A 20238-nucleotide genomic window follows, 5' to 3' on the forward strand; every position below is an offset into this window, starting at 1 on the left:
GCCAAGAGGAGCCGCTTTTTGCCCTCGGGAGCTACGGTCTACTGGGCCAGACAGTACACTGTGAGGGCGTGAGGAGCAAGGCTCTGAGGGTGCTGCGGGGTCTTCTACTGTCCGGGCTTCCAGCTCGCCTGTTTGACGCCTCTGCACACGTTAGAAAAAGACACTCCTTCCTCCCCATGAATGCAGGCAATCCCCTCACCACCCTCTCACCACTTGACATCGTGCGTGGCTTGGCAGGAGAATGAATTTTCAGCCCCCACGTGTTTCTCTCTCAGCCAGGTGCCTCTGTGCAGTGAACAACCTGCACAACTGTATGCAACAGCCCTGGAGGCCTGACAGTCTCCTAGGCTTTTTACAGGAGGTGTAAGTGGGGTGCGTGTGCTCAGTCTCCGAGGCAGGAAAGAGTTCACCTTTCCAGAGGCTGGAGGGAGAGGCAGTCGGTGAAGACTGATGTGCCAGTACCCCTCCCCCTGCCCCCATCTCCAATGCCTCATGCAAAGGAATGGCCTAGGCACCTTCACAGAGCCTTGGAAAGAGCCCGGGTCCAGCTGTTGAGACATCAGGATGATCACTTCCCCTCTCTGTGCCACAGACTCATCTGTAAGCAGGGGCTGGATTAGGGAGCCCCTGCTAATCCAGAGAAAAACTGAGCTCTGGACATCTGATGATGCTAGAAGCAGGGATGGGGGCTGCTTTGGCCTATAAAAAGAAGACAACTGTGTTTCAAACCCTTTCCAGGGACACTTGCTCAGCCTGTCCAGACAGCCCACCCCACTCAATCCCAGGCCACACATGGAACCTCTCAGACACAGGCAGCCCTGAGGGCCTATGCATGCCCAGGGGGCAATCCTGGGCTGTGCAGGACCACTCCGAGCAGGCTCTGATAGGCTCCAAATAAGTCTGTGCTATCCTCGGAAGGGGATGTCAAGCCCTGGCCATTTCTGGACAAATCTTTCCCAAGGCCAGGCAGAGAGGTCATTCAAGACCTCCAGCGGCCCGTGTTCAGCACAAACCCACCCTGGCACCCAGCAAGCGCTCAATAAAGAGGCAATGAATGAATGAATGAATGGGCAAATGGTGCCAGCCAGCAGGGACGCAGGCGCTGCTGAGACTGGGCCCGGCCTTTCTCGTGCTTGTGTGACAGGAGACTGGATCTCAGAAGGAGCTGCAGAGGTCAGCACAGGGGGGGTTAACCTATGAGGGTTCTCCATCTAGAGCAGAGATGGGGAAACTGAGGCTGAGAGAAGAGACACAGTTGCTCAGCAGTATTTAGCCCTGTCAAGGCACAGAATTGGGGAGTCAGAACTCAAGCCAGAATGACTAGTCTGCACCTTCTGGTGAAATCTAAAACTCACAGACACCCAGTATGAAGAAAATGTTTGCAATCTAGTCTTTGAAATAAGAGCCCTAGTCGACCCAAAACTGCCTTTTCTCCCTCTCCTCCTCTTCTTCCTTCCAACCTCCACTAGGAAATGAAGACTCGCAGGCAGCCCTGCAAAGCAGCTTTATTATTTCTGACACAATCTGCTGCTGTGTGACGAGAGAGAAAAGTTTTTATGTTAGTTAGGATCAAGTTTGTCTGCGAGTATCAGAAAATCTAAAATAACAGTGACTTAATTCATATAGAGATGTATTCTTCTGTTACAGAAAAGCCCGAGGAAGTGGTCCAGAGTCGGGGATGATGCTCCAACATGTCTAGGACCCTTACTATATTGTTGCTGCCCCCCATACAGCTTCCATTCTCAAATTGACTTCAAAGTCCAAGATGGATGCTTCGACTCCCACCATCACATCTGCATTCCAGCCAACAGGGAAGAGGAAAGGAGAGAAAGCCACGCCCCTTCTCTTTAAGGACATGTCCAAGCAAACTGCACTCCTCACTTATATTTCACCATCCTGAACTTAATCACATGGCCACACCTAGCAGTGTTCAGCTAAAATTTACACCCAATTAAAATTCAGGGACCAATCAACAGGCTCTACTTCACCCTTGAGTTCAAATACTCTAGGGTGGTGATCTATCTCAAAGAATTGGGCCTCAAACCCTAGCCCCACATAAGTTTCCAACTAAGTTTTCAGTTCATTTAAAACAGAAAGGACTAGGGGCGCCTGGGTGGCGCAGTCGGTTAAGCGTCCGACTTCAGCCAGGTCACGATCTCGCGGTCCGTGAGTTCGAGCCCCGCATCAGGCTCTGGGCTGATGGCTTGGAGCCTGGAGCCTGTTTCCGATTCTGTGTCTCCCTCTCTCTGCCCCTCCCCCGTTCATGCTCTGTGTCTCTCTGTCCCAAAAATAAATATAAAAAAAATAAAAAATAAAAAATAAAACAGAAAGGACTAGAAAGAAGTTGACCAGTGTCTGTGCCAACTGCAATCATTAATCATATGAGGCCACCAAAGATGATACATGGGTAACATATGTCCACAGCACAGCATATAAAAATGCATATAGGAAACAATAAAAAAAAAGGAACACAAATTAACATATACATGCAGATCAAAACTGCATGCAAAGACTGAAATTAACAGGCACTCAGACTGGGTGTAGCCTCAAAGAGATTAAAATGTTTGATGCTTTAAATGCCACTATTTTTGTGTGACCTTTTTCAGGTATGTAATAAATTTTGGGGAGAAAACCAATAGTGTATGAATTCGTGTGCACACACACACCCTATATACATACAGGAAAGAGCTCCCAACCCCTTGTAATGGCAACAACCTTGTAAAGCAGGGATCCTCCTTGCTCCATGTGGCAGAGAAAAAAAAGAAAGGTGTCCTGGCAGGTAAGGTGCAGGGACTTGCCTAGGGTTGCCCAGCTCTGAAACAGACCTGTGGTCTTCGCCACCATGGTAAAATCCAAACTCTTCCACTTGTTACCAAGGGGGCCCCAACTCCCTTTCTAGGTTCACCCCACACAGAACTCTCCCTCTCTGTCCCCAAACCAGGCTCTTGAGGGCTTCCACATGCAACTTGTCCTTTCTCACCTTCCTGCTCTGTGCTTTTCTCCTATGAGGATGCCCTTCTCTGCATACACCTGATTTCAGCTGTTAAAAACTTACTTATCCTTCAAAACCCAGTCCAGATGCCACCTCTACCAGAATGTCATTCCTGCTTACCATAGCATAGGCATGTTTGTATGTTTTTATGTAGTGCCCTGTGAGCTAGTTATGTGCATATTTCTCGTATTTTCCCTAATAGATAAACTGGAAACTCCTCGATGTTCAGTAAATGGACAGACAGATAGATGAATGAATGGGTGGGTGGATGGATGGATGGGAGGATGGGAAGATAGATGGATGGGTGAATGGATGGAAGGATGGATGGATGGATGGATGGATGGATGGATGGATGGGAGGATAGAAGAATGGATGGATGGATGGATGGGAGGATGGATGGATGGATGGATGGATGGATGGATGGATGGAAGGATGGATGGATGGAAGGATGGATGGATGGATGGATGGAAGGATGGATGGATGGATGTGAAGATGGATGGAAGGAAGGAAGGAAGGAAGGATAGAAGGATGGATGGATAGAAGGATGGATGGATAGAAGGATGGATGGAAGGGAGGATGGATGGAAGGACAGATGGATGGATGGATGTGAGGATGGATGGAAGGAAGGAAGGAAGGAAGGAAGGAAGGAAGGAAGGAAGGAAGAAAGGAAGAAAGGAAGGATAGATGGAAGGGAGGATGGATGGAAGGGAGGATGGATGGATGGATGGAAGGAAGGAAGGAAGGAAGGAAGGATGGAAGGGAGGATGGATGGATGGAAGGGAGGATGGATGGATGGATGGATGGATGGAAGGATGGATGGAAGGATGGATGGACGGACAGACAGAAGGAAGGGTGGGTGGGTGGATGGATGGATGGATGGAAGGAAGGAAGGAAGGATGGATGGATGGATGGATGGAAGCAAGGAAGGATGGATGGATGGATGGATGGATGGATGGATGGATGGATGCAAGGAAGGATGGATGGATGGAAGGATGGATGAATGGATGGATGGATGGATGGATGGGAGGATGGGAAGATGGATGGATGGATAGATGGATAAAAAAGATACTAGTTGAGAAAAGAATCCCTGAATGTATTTTAGATGGATGCTCTCTCAAAAATGACAAGAACAGAAAGAAGTAAGCATAATAAATGCCATCATCAGAGGCATCTGGGTGGCTTAGTCAGTTAGGTGTCTGACTTTGGCTCAGGTCATGGTCTTGCGGTTTGTGAGTTCAAGCCCCACGTTGGGCTCTGTGCTGACAGCTCAGAGCCTGGAACCTGCTTTGGATTCTGTGTCTCCCTTTCTCTCTGCCCCTCCCCCCCTTACGCTATGTCTCTCTCTCGCTCAAGAATAAATAAACATTTTTTTTAAATTTTTAAAAAAATAAAAATAAATGCCGTCATCAGATGCCATTGGTAGAAAGCTAAGTCCTTGCTTCGAACTGCAATATCCCTAGAGAAACTTAGAGTAGCCATCTCTGACAGTGATTGAGATTAAGGAAGCTGGAGACATGGAGGCTGGGGAGAAAGGTCCCTGGTGAATTCCTCCTCGACAGCTTGCTCCTTTAGCCAAAGATCATCAGACTGAGAATTTCAGATGCAGAGTCCTTTATTTCTTTGGTTTCCAGGGGTGGGTGAAAAAGCACACTTACTGACCCCAGGAATAATTTCGCTCTGGGGAAACCTGTGCCCAAGAAGAAGTCTTCTCTGCAACTGTCGTGGCCCCCTTTCCTCCTTCCGGGCTGTCCCTCTCCACATCCCTCTCTCCTCTTTCTATCTTCAGAAAACAGGCTTTTTCATCAGCCCTGATATCTCCTATCAAATGTGAGTCAAGGAGCTGGGGTGGTGTTGACATCTGAAGTCCCATCTCTTAACTAGGGGATAAAAAGTTCTTGGCTTTGACTAAGATCCCAGAGTCAGTGGTGAAGCAGGGGCCACCTTCATGGGGGAAGGGTCGCACAGGATGGTCCCTCTAAGGCAGATCTTACCATCAGGATCCAAAGGTCCCCAACCCTGGCCTCCCCCGCCTAGAATCCTTATGTCCCCCCACCCCAGGCTCCAGACTTGTGGGTGGAGCCAGGTTCGGGGTAGGGCGGGGGCGGGGCGGGGGGGGAACCGTCACTCTGCCTGGTCCTAGGACAGAGCGTGCAGGGGGGGCCTGGCCCTGAGGCTGGTGCCATGAGCCCATAGGATGTGGCCTGAGTGTGCACTGTTACCACAGTGCACACGACACAACAGGCCTTGACCACAACCGCTCTCTAGCCCGTTTCTTTTAAAAAGGAACTAACATTTTTCATAGCGGGCTGGTTCGTTCTCTCAAACGAGTACAAATTGGAGTGGGAACACTCCCAGGAACTCCCAGAAATTACTGGCGAGATGGGGGCAAGGCACTCTGATGACCCCCCAGAGTTGTTTCTGACCCCCAGAAGTTTTGGCCCCCAGAATGGTTTTAGCCACTGGGGCGGCCTCCTCAAGCTCCACCCCCCTGGGCAGAAGAGCTGCCTGGGGCAGCAGAGGACTTACTGGCAGGTGGAGAGAGCCTGAGGTGGCGGCCATGATGGTGGCTTCCAGATGCTTCTACAAAGGCCAAGGCTGACAGCCACATAGGTATGGAGTCCGTAAGGCCCTCCCCGCCGCCCTGTGGACACCGAGTCAGAGGGAAGTATTCCTCTGTACCCACGCATCGCTTTTCTCTCTTTCCAAGCCACGCGGGCAGGAGGGAAGGTTCTGGGTTCACTGGATAGCTCTGTGGGGGGTGGGCAGGGGAGGCACGAGGTGCCATCTGCGGCCTGCAGGCACAGGGACAGCTGTCTACTTCAGGACGGTACCGGGTGTGCTGTGGGGAGGCCCCGGGGTTACCCGGCAGAGAGCCCCCTCCCTCGGGGGTCATCCCTCTCAAGCCCTGACGGGACAGCCTTCCCACCAGAAACTCCGCGACGTGAGGCTGCCTGTGATCTCCTCGGTGTCTCCTCAGCAACCACCCAAAATGGCCAGTGTGGGAATCCAGTCACACTCAGAGACGCCACTCCAATGCCGTCCAGTCGGCACATTCTAGCAGGACACCAGAGGCCTATCCCCAGAGTGGGCTTCCACAACCCATGCACTTTTTCTTTAAAAACGGTTTTTCAAAAATAAACCCACAGCAGTGAGGAAACATTTCCTTCCAGGTACTCGGTCAGGGTGATGACCCAGAAGTCTCCCTTCTGAGTCTTCGTTTCATATGAAAGTGTACCCGTATATTCTAGACTGTTCCACAGGCTGCCCTTCCAGCCATCAGAAGGTAGAAAGGCTAGGTCATCTCCAGCTGGCACATCAATCCCCTGAGCTCTGATATTACTCCAGGACACCAGCTTCTGCTGCCCGTTGGCCAGTATTCGGGGAATCACTGAATGTCAGACCAAGGGGGAACCTAGAGATCACTGAGTTCGTTGAAAACTGAGGCCCAGCGACAGACACTTGCTTCCTAGTATTCTCCCAAATCACCACAGGGACGGGACTCTGGAGACATCCTACATCCTCAGCAAGCCCCTAAGCATCTTCCAGATGAGCAAAGGATGATACAATTAGGGGGACTCCGACCCCCAAGTGTAGCTGGCTCTGGCATGGGCATGAAGGGGGTGCAGGACGGACGAATCCTCCCGAAGCAACTATAGCAGCGTTTCTCAGACTTTCCTTCAGCATTTTTTACTTTGCAAAAAAAGACACCAAAAACTAACAACCACCATCAATTTACCCAATCGTTTCATAGAAAAAAGGAGGCTTAACATGACAAACAAAACAAAACTCCCATCTCAGAATAAAAGACAGTTCTGCCCTGGGGGCGCCTGGGTGGCTCAGTCGGTTGAGCGACTTCAGCTCAGATCATGATCTTGCGGTTCTTGAGTTCGAGCCCTGCCTCGGGCTCTGTGCTGACAGCTGGGAGCCTGGAGCCTGCTTCGGATGCTGTGTCTCCCTCTCTCTCTGCCCCTCCCCTGCTCCCACTCTGCCTCTTGCTCTCTCAAAAATAAATAAACAGTTAAAAAAAAAAAAGACAGTTCTGCCCAGGAAAAGAGGTTGGCAGCCTTGGCTGATACACATCACACACACACACACACACACACACACACACCCTTATCTTCCCAGTTTTTCAGTGGACCACAGACCTGCCCTCGGGACCCAATGACCCAGGCTGGGCTCACCCAGAACCTGTACAGCCAGCTAACTCTGCTCTCTCAGCTGAGGACGAAGTATCTACTGGTAATCCAGAGCTGGCCTCACCGTCTCCCACCCTCTCTCTCGGAGAAGTGAGGGAGCGCAGCTAGAATTAGGGGACCCCGCTGAGGAGGAGAAAACGAAGTGACTGGTGCCTATACAGGGTCCCTACCCAATTTCCTGGGTGGCCAGCCGCCTTGTTGTCCCACAAGGGAAGGCTGCGAGGCAATTTTTAGAATCCTGTTCAGTATGTCATTGTTCTCAAGAGTTTATTGAGTGCCAGCCGTGTGCAGGACAAAAAGATATGGATGTAAAGATCTGATCCCTTTTATTTGGAAGTTCATAATCTAAACAGGAAGACATGATATTAATGGGGTTTTGGTTTCTTGCTAGGTAAATAAGTAGCTCGTGCGTAAAGTTTTTTGAGGATTCAAAAAGAGCTGGTGTGGATGGAAGGCTTCATGGAGGAGGTGACGGCATTCCAGTTGGAAGGAACTTTGTGGGCAAAGGCAGGGGAGGCTATGGCAGCTGTGCATGCCAAGGGGACCAGAAAAAGTAAGGCTGTACATTGGCTTCGTGAAGGACTGGAATGGGGTATGGAAGACAGGGAGTCCGTAAGGGGTTTTTAAAAAGGAGATCATGACACCTGAGGGTGACCAGGGGTTATGGGAGTCATGCTGTTTTCTCCACCCCTCCTGGGGGACCTCGATGTGGCTGTCTGTCTGTCTTCTGTCTCTAGCAGCAAGAACCATTTCACCAGAAGGGCTTATTTTGGGGTGGGTGGGGGGAGCGGGTGGTGGTAGGATGAGATCAAGGGGAGATCCACAATTTAGAAAAGTCATTAACATCGTGATTTTCGTCTTTAGTTCCAGTGTTGGAGAAAACATCCGTGTTTTGGCCGCCCCTGGGGCATGGGATAAACGGCAGGTTCAGGGTAACAGTTACGTAGCCAAAAGTTCTAGAGCTGGCAGCCAGAGCAGTGCTCACTGTCTCCAAGCCAACTTGCCAAGAACAAGATGACTCCTGGGCCCTCACTCCCTTCTGAAGGTGACTCCCGGATTGGGGGGTGGGGAGGGTGGGCAGAGAGCCACGGGGGCAAACAGGAAGTCTGGGACTTTTCCGAGGCACTTCCCCCCGGTTGGGGCTCTTTCTGGGCACCCAGACGCTGAGCATGGGCCCTCTTCCTACGCCAGGCCTTTCTGTTAGTGTCTCCCAACCAAGATGTGCCTCTCTCGTTCTGATAAGGGAGGGGTAGACCCTCCACTTTCCCCCTTCCAAGTTTGCTCAGACACTTCTCCCCTCCAAACCTGCCCTCCCTCCTCATTGCTCCCTACCCAGTTCTGCTCATCTGTCATGGCCTGCATAGGCGTGAACTGGCGACAACCCTCACTCAAGGGACAGATGGACTCTGGGAAGTGATGTAAGGGACCGAGTGTGTGGTTGCCAATCAGCATTCCTTCCTCCCCTCTGCTCTGGCCCCTTCCTGAGAGGCACCGCAGGCCAGCTCAGATTCCTGTCTATAAAGTGGAGCTCCAGGAAGGCCTGAGAGGGCAGTGAGGGGCCTGGGTGGGTCCCCCCCCCTTCAACCATCATACCTATTTTTGGTTGGGTTCCCTCTTTTATTTCCCGATCCCCTGGATTAAAATGCAGGTGCCTTTATAGGATTTGTAGTTTTTAATGTTTTCAGTCTCAGTAAAGATCACTAAACAGGGACCCAGGCCCAGGATGGGTCCTATCAAGTGGTAGGGGAGACTGGGAAGAGGTCCTCAGGGACAAATGTGCTGAGACTCCCCTGTCCCAAGTAGACCCTGAGCCTTCACCCCCTAATGCTTCCCAGGGGAGGCACGGGGGCTTCTCAGGGTTCAGAAGTACAGGCCTGAGCTGGTTAGGTAACCCTTTGTTGCCTGTGGGCCACAGCCTCTCTTCTGGTCTGGAAGGGGGTGGGTCTCCCAGCTGAGTGCCAGCCAGGACCACCCAGAGGCATTAGCCCCTGCAAGCAAGGAGGCCCAGGTCGGCGGGCAGAGCTGGAGTTGGTATCTGGGACCCTGAATTCATCACTGCTCTGGGTGGGCCCCACCCCAGAGGAGTCCCCTGTCTTAGAGCTGGGAGTGAATGAGGGACTTCTCTCAAGGAGTTCAACGGGATCCCCGCATTATGTTAGGCACGAGGCAGAAAGCCAGGGGTCTCCCAAACCCTGGGGCTTTGCCCAGGCAGCCCCTTCAAGGCCCAAGGCTCAGGAGACCCAATTTCTAGGCCCAGCCCCATCTCCAGCTCCTAAGACCTTGGGTAAATCACTTCCTCTTTCTGGGTCTCCTTTCTCTTGTCGTTAAATTAGGGGATTAGAGGGGCGCCTGGGTGGCTCAGTCGGTTGGGCGTCCGACTTCAGCTCAGGTCACGATCTCGCGGTCTGTGAGTTCGAGCCCCGCATCGGACTCTGGGCTGATGGCTTAGAGCCTGGAGCCTGCTTCCGATTCTGTGTCTCCCTCTCTCTCTGCCCCTCCCCCGTTCATGCTCTGTCTCTGTCTCAAAAATAAATAAACGTTAAAAAAAAATTTTTTTTTTTAAATTAGGGGATTGGATCAGATGCAAGAGTGGAATCCTTTTTCAAATAAAATCTTAAGCAGACTCTCAATTCATCAAACATAAAAGTGTGGGCTTTGAGTTTACACGTCCTCAGTGACCCCTGCACACAGGTTGGCGTCCGGCCCCTCCACAGGTCACAGCTTCACCGGGGTCATCTCTGCACCTCCCCACTCCCTCCTCACCTCCAGTTCATCCCTTCAGAGGCTAGCCCCTCTCCTGTCTCCCTGGTCACTACCCGCCCTCCTGCCCACTGAAGAACTTCCTTCCCAGCAGATTTCTCTGCTTCTGCTTTCTCTGCTACAGTCTGTTTGCGATATAGCCCCAATCCGAATCAGATCACCTCTGTGTACGAACCCCATCTGCAGCCCCCAGCACCCCCCAAGCCTTAACCCCACCAGACCACCTTCTGTCATCGTCTCCCACGTCAGCTGCAAGTGGGAAGGGGCTTGGTTTAATGCTGGGCGCCCGCCCCCACCTAATGTAAACACTATTTGTTGAACCGAAGGAGAAAAAGTGTCTACACCTAGGATACTGGGCGGTCTGCCTTTTCTTTCTCCCCAGCCGACATCTGCACCAAGGAGGAGACAGACCTTGCTTGCCAAGGTCCTCACACTCCTATTCCAGGGGGCTCTCTGAGCTCTGGGGGGTCAGAGTAGGAGACATTCTCCCAGCTGTCTGAACATCACAGCGAGAAGGAGAGGACTTTTGGAAGCCCAGTGGAAAGAGGAGTCCTCCTCTGAGGACTCAGAACTCAGCCCCAAGTGGTCGGTGGGGTCTGGGGGTGGCATGGGGATGAGGAATCACAGATGATTGCTCCTCCTCATCTTTGGACTGTAACACAGGTGGACATGCGGCCCGGGGAATAGGGGGTGCCTGGGGTGCACCCGAAAACTGCCTTGTAGTACTTGAGAGTCAAGGTCTGGGCTCCCCAGGGCAGAACAGGGTCTGATATGGTAAGAAGTTAGAGGGAGGCACCTGCAACTCAAGTTCAGGAATTCCTGTCTTAGGACTGCCACAGTGGTGGCAAGTTCTCCGTCCCTGGAGGTATGCAAGTACCTACCAGGTATGAGTTTCAGTGAGATACTATTTAGGAACCCTTCCAGCACAAAAGGTCCTCTTAAATAAAGTGATGTTTTTAGCAGCAAACCAATATTCCTTAGAATGTGCCAGGCACATCTAAGCAGGCCTGAGCTGGTGTGTTAACCGACGGCTGCCTGTAGGCAGCTGCTTGAATATTAGCTCATCCAAACCTCATAACAATCCTAGGAAGTTGGTGTTATTATTACCCCCAATTTACAGAGGAGGCAAGACCAGGTCTCTTGTCCGAGGTTAAATATCTGGTACTATTATCAACAAGTGGGAATAATAATAATAATTATTATTATTAAGAGTTTACCCTATAGGCCAATGTGCAAAACTCTTTATGCATTATCTCATTTAACCCTCAAAACAACCCTGTGAGGATAGTTACTGCTACTTATCTTCATTTTATAGATAGGTAAACCCAGGCACAGAGAGGTTAAGTAACTGGTCCAGTAATGAACAAAGAAAAGCAAGAGGAAGTAGGTGAGGGGGAGGGGGTCACTCCTGGGGAGGGGTGGGGAAAGGGAAGCTGGACAGGTCAGGACCCTGGCCCCTCACCACCCCTTCTTCCATGGGAAACTCCTCCTAGCTCCACCCTGCAATATTGGGTGTGGCAGAGACTTGCCCCTGAGGGGCCCCCTCCCCAACATAATTTCCAATTCTTCCCACCGGATGGCATTTGTCTTTCCAGAGGTTACTTCCAAGAGAAAGCATACAGGCAGAACTTCTGGGGAAAGGCGGCGATGGGGCAAAAGGGAGGAGGAAGGCATTCAGATCCAGAAGAGTTTAAGCCCCCAGCCCGCCAGAGTGGGAACCAGTCACCTCCAGCTGTCCCCCAGTCCAGAACTGCACAAGATCGGCCCATCCCTCTTGTTTTACAGAGCAGAGAACTGAGGCCCTGGGAGCTGGAGCTAGGGGTCATGGAGCTCCTGGGGTCATGGAGCTAGGCCAGGCAGCAGCTGGGTGTCCATCACAGAAACAGGCCCGGGAGTTTTAAACCGAAAAGCCAGGAATGGCAACCTCGGGGCAGGGGTGGGCACCCGTCAACCTTGACACCCCGAAAGGTTCTAAGAGGCTTTCCCAAGAATCCACCACTGGAACTGAAGCCTCTTCAACCCCCTGAAGCTTCTCGAGACGCCCGCTGGGCTGGGCGGCGGGGAGGGAACCTTCTCCCCGAAGCGCAGCCCTGAGCAATGTCCAAAAGCAACTTCGGTGGGGGTGGGGGACATAAGACGAGGCACACGAGACCCCTCCCGAAAGTCAGTTCCCAAACAAGTTCGGCTTCACGCATGCCCAGCTGTGCCTTCTCCCCGGGATCCCCCAGACCCCAGCGCAACCCGTGCGCCCCGGACCCTCCCCAGGGCTTGATAAGGCAGGTCCAAAGGTCACCGTCCCCGGACCCGCCTGAGGGACGGGGGAAGGGGATCTCGGTGGGTCCGCGGTCTAGGCGGACTCGTCAGCTGTCGGGGCCGCTGGCGCCCGAACTTACGGGGACCCCGGCCCCCACCCCACGCCCGCCTGGTCGTCAGCGTCCTAGGACGCGCGCGGGGACGCAGGCGGAGCGGCGGGTGCAGGAGGCTGGCGCGACCCGGACCCCCGGTGATTGTTTCTGAAGTTCAGGCGAGACAGGAGCCGGGGGAAGGGGCGGCATCCACGCAGCCCCTCCGCCCCGGGTCTGACAGGTAGAGACGCTTTTCTCGCACCCAGCCGCTTAGCTGGTTTTCCAGCGAGCGGTGACGTCTGAGCTTCGAACTTTGGCCAAGTCCCCGGGTCCTGCAGCCACCAGCGCGGCCCCCTTCCGCGCAGAAGCGGAGTCCGGCCCCGGCCGTGGCCGCGGGGCTCGGACTCACCCGACGCCCCGAGGCCGGACGGCCGGGGCTCCCTCGCTAGCTCCGAGCACTCCCGGGGGGGGGGTGAGGGAGGCAAGACTTACCCCGCGGGGTCCCCGCGCTCGGGCGCCCCGGCCCGTCGGATCATGCCGCCGGCAGCTCCGGGACCGCGGACGGAGGGGCTCAGGCACCGGGCGGCGCGGACCGCCGTGCCCCGGGCGCCCGCATGGCCCTGGCGCTGGCCCTCGGGAAGGGCCCGGCCGGGCGCCGCCGCCAGCCCCGCGCCGAGTGGGAAGCCGCCGCCGCCGCCGCCGCGCTCTGGGGCGCTCGCTGGCTTCCACTTCCTGTATCCGAGCGCGCGGGGCTTTCAGGAAGAGGCTGGCCTTGGTGGTCAAGGGGTTTTTGTCAAAAGCCTCTCGCCGGCGGCGGGCGGCCCGGAGCACCCCTGGGGCACGCGGAAGCCCGGCGGCCGCGCCCCTCCCCCTCCCCCCTCCCCCCCCCCCCCCCCCGGGGCCGGGCCTGGCGGCGGGCGGCGGGGGGACCGCGGCTCCGGGCGCGGGCGTCCAGCCGCCGGGAGCTGCCTCCGCGGGCAGGGGCTGCGGCCCGGGCGGCTCCCGAGAGCGCCGCGAGGGAAACTTACAGCAAAGTCTCCCACATGGCGAAGAGTCGCGTGGGAAGAAGGAAGGCGCTCCCGGCTCCTGCGGACCGGCAGGTGGGGAACTCGGGCCGGGCTCGCCAGACAGGGAGGCGCAGCCTTGCCTCCCGCCCCAAGGAGCCCGAGACTCGCCCAGGGGCAGCCCCGGACCAGAGGCAGGTGGCCTCTTGGATGCCTCGGCTAACGGTGAGCTCACTACTTCACAAGGTGGTCTGTTCATCCACGGGCACGTGATTCACTTATCCTGGGTACCACCCCTAGGTGGGATCGGAGTGGGAAAGCCAGTGAGCTCACACAAATACCACAGCCACAGCAACTCCCGTGGGACCAGGAGGCCTCTCTTCTCTAAGCGCAGGCAGCACTCAACACTGCCTCCTGAGCCCAAACTGCCCTCAGAGCATTTCACGTGACTGGGCACGACTGGACCTTGCAAGGCCACCTCAGTCTAACGCAGGGTTTCTCGGCCTTGGCACCACTGACATTTGGGACCAGGTAATTCTTTGTCGTGGGGGCGGCCCTGCATATCGTAGGATGTCTGGCAAGCATCTCTGACCTCTATGCACTAGATACCTGGAGCATCGCCCATCCCCTGTAACAACCCCAAACGTCTCCAGCCTTTGCCAGATAGATGTCCCCCGTTGAGACCCATTGGTCTAATGCCTTCATTTTATAGATAAGGAAAACTGAGACATAAAGAGAGGAGGAGACTCACCCGAGGCCACCCAGCAAGTTGGGCACAGGCAGGACTGAGACCCAGGGCTCTGGTACAAGCATCACCAGGCGTCTTTGCCCTCCATGCCTCGCCCTGCCACTCCCCTCACACCCTCCTCCCCGCCTTTCATGACATTTCCACCATATCAGCCTGGCAGAAACTAGAGAGGAAAGAATCCCCATCCCTAAATAGAAGTACATGCAGCCTCCTGGTGGGGACGTAACGTGGTGCAGCCACTTGGGAAAACGGTCTGACAGTTCCTCCAAAGGTGAGACCTGGAGTCACCACATGACCCTGCAGTGCCACCCCCCACGTGGGTATCCAGAGAAATGAACACACGTGTTCGCACAGATGCTTGTACATGAATGTTCATCGCAGTATTGGCCATATCAGTGAAAAAGTGGAAACAGTCCAAACGTCTATCAACTGATGAGTGGATAAACAAAATGTGGTACGTCCATACGACGGCATAATGTGAGGCCATAACAAGGAATGGCGTACTGATACAGGCTTCAACATGCATGAACTTGGCAAAGAGCTCAACGGAAGAAAGCCCGTTACAGAGGATCACATACTGTAGGATCCCATTTACATAAAATGTCCAGAATGGGCAAATCCATATAGAAAGAGAGTAAATTGGTGGTTGCTAGAGGCTGGGGGAAAGGGAGCATGGGGAATGACTGCTAGTGGCTCCGGGATTTTTTTTAGGAGGGTGGATGGTGAAGAAAATGGTCTGATATTGACTGTGAGGATGTTGCACAACTTTGTGGTCAAACTAAAAACCTTTGAACTACACTTTAAGTGGGTGAATTGTATGGTACGTGAATTCTATCTCAATTAAACTGTTATTTTGTTGTAAAACTGCAGTGTCCAAGAGGCTACGCTGACTCCTCCAGCCGTATCACTTCCTCCTCTGTCTGCATCCCTCCAGGCTCCCTCATTAGATCATAGCCAAGCTCCCACTCACCTTTCCTCTCCTCCGGAGGCTCAACCGTCTGCTCCCTGGACCAGAATCTTTTCTACATCTCCCTGGATAGGACTGTAGCTCCTGTTTGAACGCATGAGCTTTGAGGACAGACTTGTGTTCACGTCCAACCCCAGGACCTTCCAGCGGGGGTAGCCCCAGGAACATCACTTCCTGGTGTCTCAACTTGCTGGGCTGTAATAGTGATGAGTGTAAGTGGGCACCTGCCCCAGGTGGCATTATTAGTCTCTTGTTGTTGCTGGAACCAGCCTGTTGGCCTCCCTGGCCCCCAGGGAAGAGGTCTATCCGACTGTCATATCTACAACGATCCCTCAGGCCCTACCATGCTGATGCCGACTGTGACTAACCCCCACTTCCCCCCAACCCAGCCCCAAATAAAGGTTTCCTTCAGCTTCCTAGGCTGCCACTGAGAAACAGGACAAGCCCCTCAAAGCCTGGGTTCCATGGGACCAGCCCCAAGGTTCTCACCACATCCCGACAGAAGCCTCCACGAGGCCTGTTGCTCACCTGCTCCGTGAAGACCGAGTTCCTCAGGTAGACACCAGATGAGGTCCACCCTGCCCCTGTTGCTGGTAACTGACCGAAAAGGAAGTTGCCGAGATTCCAGAAATCCAAGCAGCTTCTCTTAGTGGTGGCCTCTGACAAGTTGGCCCTGAGTGTCCTTCCTGGGTCCCCGTTTGACTCACTCAAGCCCTCACACACCCCACTCCTCTCCCCGGACAGATCTCAGGACGCCTGCCGGGGGAGTGAGCATCTGCTGCTGTTTGGGCCCGCAGGTTCCTTCCCCCTGCCCCTAGCCTCTGTTTCTTTGTTAATACTGGTACCCGGGGTACCTGGTTTCCCTTTAAGGAGCTACTCCTCCCGGCTGGGTTTGGGTGGAGATGACAATTACCCCCAACTGACCAGGAACACATATTCTAATCTAGCCAATCAGAGCCCTACACTTAACTGGGCACAGTGATTGGCTGGTTCATGGATCAACACGTGACCCAATTGGGCCAATAAGATCCCTCCCTGGGACTTTTCCTTGGCACTGTTCAGGAAAGCCTAGCAGTCTTCCCCCCACCTCAAGCTGGCTAAGCTGGGAAAGTATGAACTTGGGGTAGCACAATAGCTCTCTGAGCCACCACGTGGTAAAATGTACTCAGGAAGAAAGCCAAGATGGAAAAAAGCAGTGCAAGGAGAGATGGGGCCCTGGTGTCACCTGTGAGGTCTAGATTCTGATGTGTCTACAGCCAGCTGCACCATTCGACATCTCCGTTACAAGAAATGAATACAGTCCCTTTTCTTTTCTTTTCCTTTTTTAAAAACTCAAATACAATTGGAGTCAGGCTTCTGTTAGTCACCAGGGAGTCCAGGCTCTCCATGATTGCAGCCCCTTCTCTGTCTTCACTTCTTGCTGGGCCTGGAGGATGTCCAGTTGTGGTGGGGCTATGGGAATAAACAGATAGACACTTCACCTTATTACCCCAAAATATAAGAGGCTGGTTTGCATCTCTGGGGTCCTCATGGGCAGCTCTCACCTCCACCAGCTCCTCAGCCTCCTCCCTCCACACAGCTGAGGGCAAACAGACTCAGTCCTGAGGAGCACCCTGGGATTTTTCGGGGAAAGGTCACCCCCAGGAGGTCAACTTTAAGCCTTGCTGGAGTTTCTGGGGACGATTAGCCGAGAAAAAAAGTCTCACGGCACAGTCTTGCTTTCTAAAACTTCCCCAAACCTTTCTCTGAGTCGGATGAGAGACATTAAGGAAATAGAGCGTGTTCTTTCCCCAGATATTTTCCTTCTATCTAGAGTAGTCATTGAGAGCAGGGGCTTGAGTCGGGCTGCCAGGGTTCAAATCCCAGCTTTGTCACTTAGTGGCTGTGTAACCTCAGGCAAACGACTTTGCCTCTCTGTGCTTCAGCTTCCTCATCTGTGAGATGGGATAATAACAGTGCCTACCTCACAGGGTTGCTGTGAGTGTTGCATGAGCTCATGTAGGTAAGGGGCTTAGAACAGAGCCTGGCATATAGTAAGTACTCAGTAAGTATTAGCTATTATTTGTACCATGACTAAGGCCTTTAATGTATCAGTCAGATCTCACAGCAAACAAATGGCACATCTGATTAGGATAATTTGAAGAGGGTTTTGGTTTTATTTTTATTTTTGAGAGAGAGAGAGAGAGAGCCGGGGAGGGACAGGGGGGGGGGGACAGGATCCGAAGCAGTCTCTGCACTGACAGCAGAGAACCCGACGTGGGGCTCGAACTCACGAAGCGTGAGATCATGACCTGAGCCAAAGTCGGATGCTTAACCAACTGAGCCACCCAGGCGCCCCTTGAGGAGGGTTTAATAAATTTGTAGGTGGGGAAATGCAAGAGAGAGTGCTGTCAACCTCAGATCTGTTACCTTCCTCAGCCCGAAGATGGGGAGAAGGGGTAGTTTCCAGACCCAGAAGCAGAGAGTCCTGTCCTCCCCTTGCCAGGGGAGTGGAGCAGGGTCCCTCAGTCTACGAACGCAGCCAGCTCACAGTGACCCTGAGGGAGGCAGCCAGGAAAAGAAATGCTCCGAGTCTTTTCCCTCCCGCCAATCTCCTGCAGCGAGGGTGCCCCCAAGTTACCCAAGCCTGCTGGAAGCCAGAGGGCTTGGGAGCCCCTCGGTCAGTCCCTGTGGGTGAGGGGTCCCTATGGATTAGCCTGCTGGAGTGCGGAGAAGGGCTGGGGGCAGGGGCGGGGGCGGGAGGGCAAAGCTGGGGAATCAGACACACTGGCTCAAATCCCCCTCAGTCTCTGGCCGGGAAGCCTGGCAAATCAGTCAAGGCAGCAGACACGTGAGCGAGGCCGTTTGGATTCTCCAGACCAGCCCATCTGCCGGCTAAATCCACGCAGTGACCTCTGTCACTGTTCCGTGGAACAGGAGGATGACTAGGCCAGACCTGCCTGAACTCCCGGCTGGTAAATTGGTGACCTAGAATAAAATGGTTGCTATTCGGGATATTTTGCAAAAATAGATACAGAAAACAGCTCTGTCTGTGGCTTTTTTCATTGTTGGGCCCCCAATAAGCCCCCTCGTCTTCATTCCCTGTTACTTTAGAGAAATCTTAAAAGACGTGGCGGGCGGTGGGGCACCTGGGAGGCTCAGTCGGTTAAGCCTCTGCCTCTTGGTTTCGGCTCAGGTCATGATCTCACGGTTGGTGAGATCGAGCCCCACATCGGGTTCTGTGCTGGCAGCGTGGAGCCTGCTTGGGATTCTCTTTCTCCCTTGCCCTCTGCCCTCCCTCCGCCCCTGCAAAATAAGTAAACTTTAAAAAATTAAAAAATAAAAGTGGGAGGAAAACCACTTTATTATTGCAAAATCAATCTGTATCCTCAGGGGTCAGCCAGGAAAAAAATGTCTGCACCGGCTGCATAGGGGCTGAGGTGGCCTGGGAACTAGACCCTGGGGAAAGCAACAGCGTCTTCTCAGTTCTTGTGACGTCTGCTCAGCAGGAATGAGGGCTGGGCGTACAAGGCCTTACAACTAAAAAAAACCAAATCCTGGAAATCTGGAATTTTATAGGACTGTTTCAGATTTCTAGAATATCGTATTGGCTAAGGAAACACTTCCGAGGGCCCAGGCACCCTCGGGGGCTGGTTTGAGATCTTACTTCTGTCTTCTCTGAGGCTCTATCTGTCCGCAAGGTGCATCTGACACTGGCGTGGGTGTGCCTCGTGAAACCCAGGGGGCACTCGGGGATTCCCCAGGTTCTGGAAAGGACAGAGCCCTGACAGACATATTCTGCGTGTCTCATCGGAGACCGTGCAGGCTGTCTCCGACACTGGTCTCCGCAGAGAGAGGATGTTCCCGAGACACCCCCAAAAGTTTTTAAAGCAGCCCTCGGCCTGGATTATTGAGGCAGCAGATTCTTGTCTGCTCTCCCACTCCCACTTGGCCAACACCATTCATCCCTGAGGCAGGAACTACAGGCTCTGAAGATCTGCCTCAGGGAACTCCTCTCCCCGCCAAGACGACCAGCTGCATTTGTTCATCTGCCTCCAAGATCTGTCCCTGAAGCCTGTCTGTTCCCAACCGAGGTGCCCTCTTAACCTGCACTTGTTACATATTTCCAGACACTCTAATATTCTCATGCTTCAATTATCCTTAGTGTGAGTACAGGCTCCTTAGGAGCAGGGAATACACCTCCTTTTAAATTCTTTTCTACACCCCACCCAGCAATAACCAGTGGAGAACTCTGTAAACAGTAAACACTTAAGAAGCTCTTATTGGCTAAATAAAAACAATTTGTTACCAAGGAGGAAAGCTGCTCCATTTCTGAGTTCTGTGCCATTGTGAGGATTATCTCTGCTTTGTGCTGTCCGAAGATGAGCTAAAACTGGGGCCAGGAATATCCTCAGTTCATACAGTGACACCAGTGGGGTACTGGGAGCTCATGGAAGTCCTGTGCTGAGGACTTTTTAGGTTAATGAATGAGCCAAGCCACAGGAAGATGCTCTTGGGTTTAAGTGACAGAAAGCTCTGAATCTAAGTGGATTGAGTACAAAGGAAATGGATTGTCTCTTACAACTTGAAGCCCAGAGACAGGAAGTGCATCAGGTATCTATTGCTGTGTAACAAATTACCCCCAAGGTTAGTGGCTTAAAACAACACAAATTTGCTATCTCACAGATTCTGTGAGTGGGGGGGGCGTCTTCGCAAAATTTTGATGGTTGCCGCTGCTTCAGGGTCCCTCACAAGGCTGCACTCAAGTTGTTGGGCTGGGCTGGGGTCTCATCTGAAGGCTCGACTAGGGAAGGGTCTGCTTCCAAACTCAGATGGCTGTTGGCAGGATTTAGTTCCTTTAGGGGACCCAGTTTCTTGCTGGCTGTTGGCTGGAGGCCATCTTCAGTGCCCTGTGGCATTGAACATGGCCTTTGATTCATCAAAGTGTGAAGCTGAGAAGGCAACAGAGAGAGTATGATGGAAATCACAGCTTTACAGAGCCTAATCGTGGAACTGACATCCCAACATTCTGGTCCTATTCTTTTTTCTTTTTAAGTTTTAAAATTTATTTTGAGAAAGAGAGAGAGAGAGAGAGCAGGGGATGGGCAGATAGAGAGGGAGAGAGAGAGAATCCCAAGCAGGCTCTGTGCTGTCAGGAAGATCCCAGAGCTTGATCTCACAAACTATGAGATCATGACCTGAGCCAAAGTCAAGAGTCAGGAGCTTAACCGACTGAGCCACTTAGGT

General features: G+C 53.1%; 1 protein-coding gene across 1 annotated transcript in view; it reads right to left on the bottom strand.

Moving 5' to 3' along the window:
• Positions 1-13048, bottom strand: part of RIN3 (Ras and Rab interactor 3) — a 124548-nt gene extending 111500 nt beyond the window's left edge. The window contains exon 1 of the mRNA XM_047080196.1: positions 12786-13048. Coding sequence (XP_046936152.1) covers positions 12786-12829 — 44 coding nt within the window. The 5' untranslated portion in view covers positions 12830-13048. The remainder of the gene's footprint in view (positions 1-12785) is intronic.
• Positions 13049-20238: the final 7190 nt, after the last annotated feature.

Source organism: Lynx rufus, unplaced genomic scaffold (assembly GCF_022079265.1).
Source record: "Lynx rufus isolate CCGP_SWC_20201006 ecotype Redwood Valley unplaced genomic scaffold, mLynRuf1.p SCAF_17, whole genome shotgun sequence".
Classification (NCBI taxonomy): domain Eukaryota; kingdom Metazoa; phylum Chordata; class Mammalia; order Carnivora; family Felidae; genus Lynx; species Lynx rufus.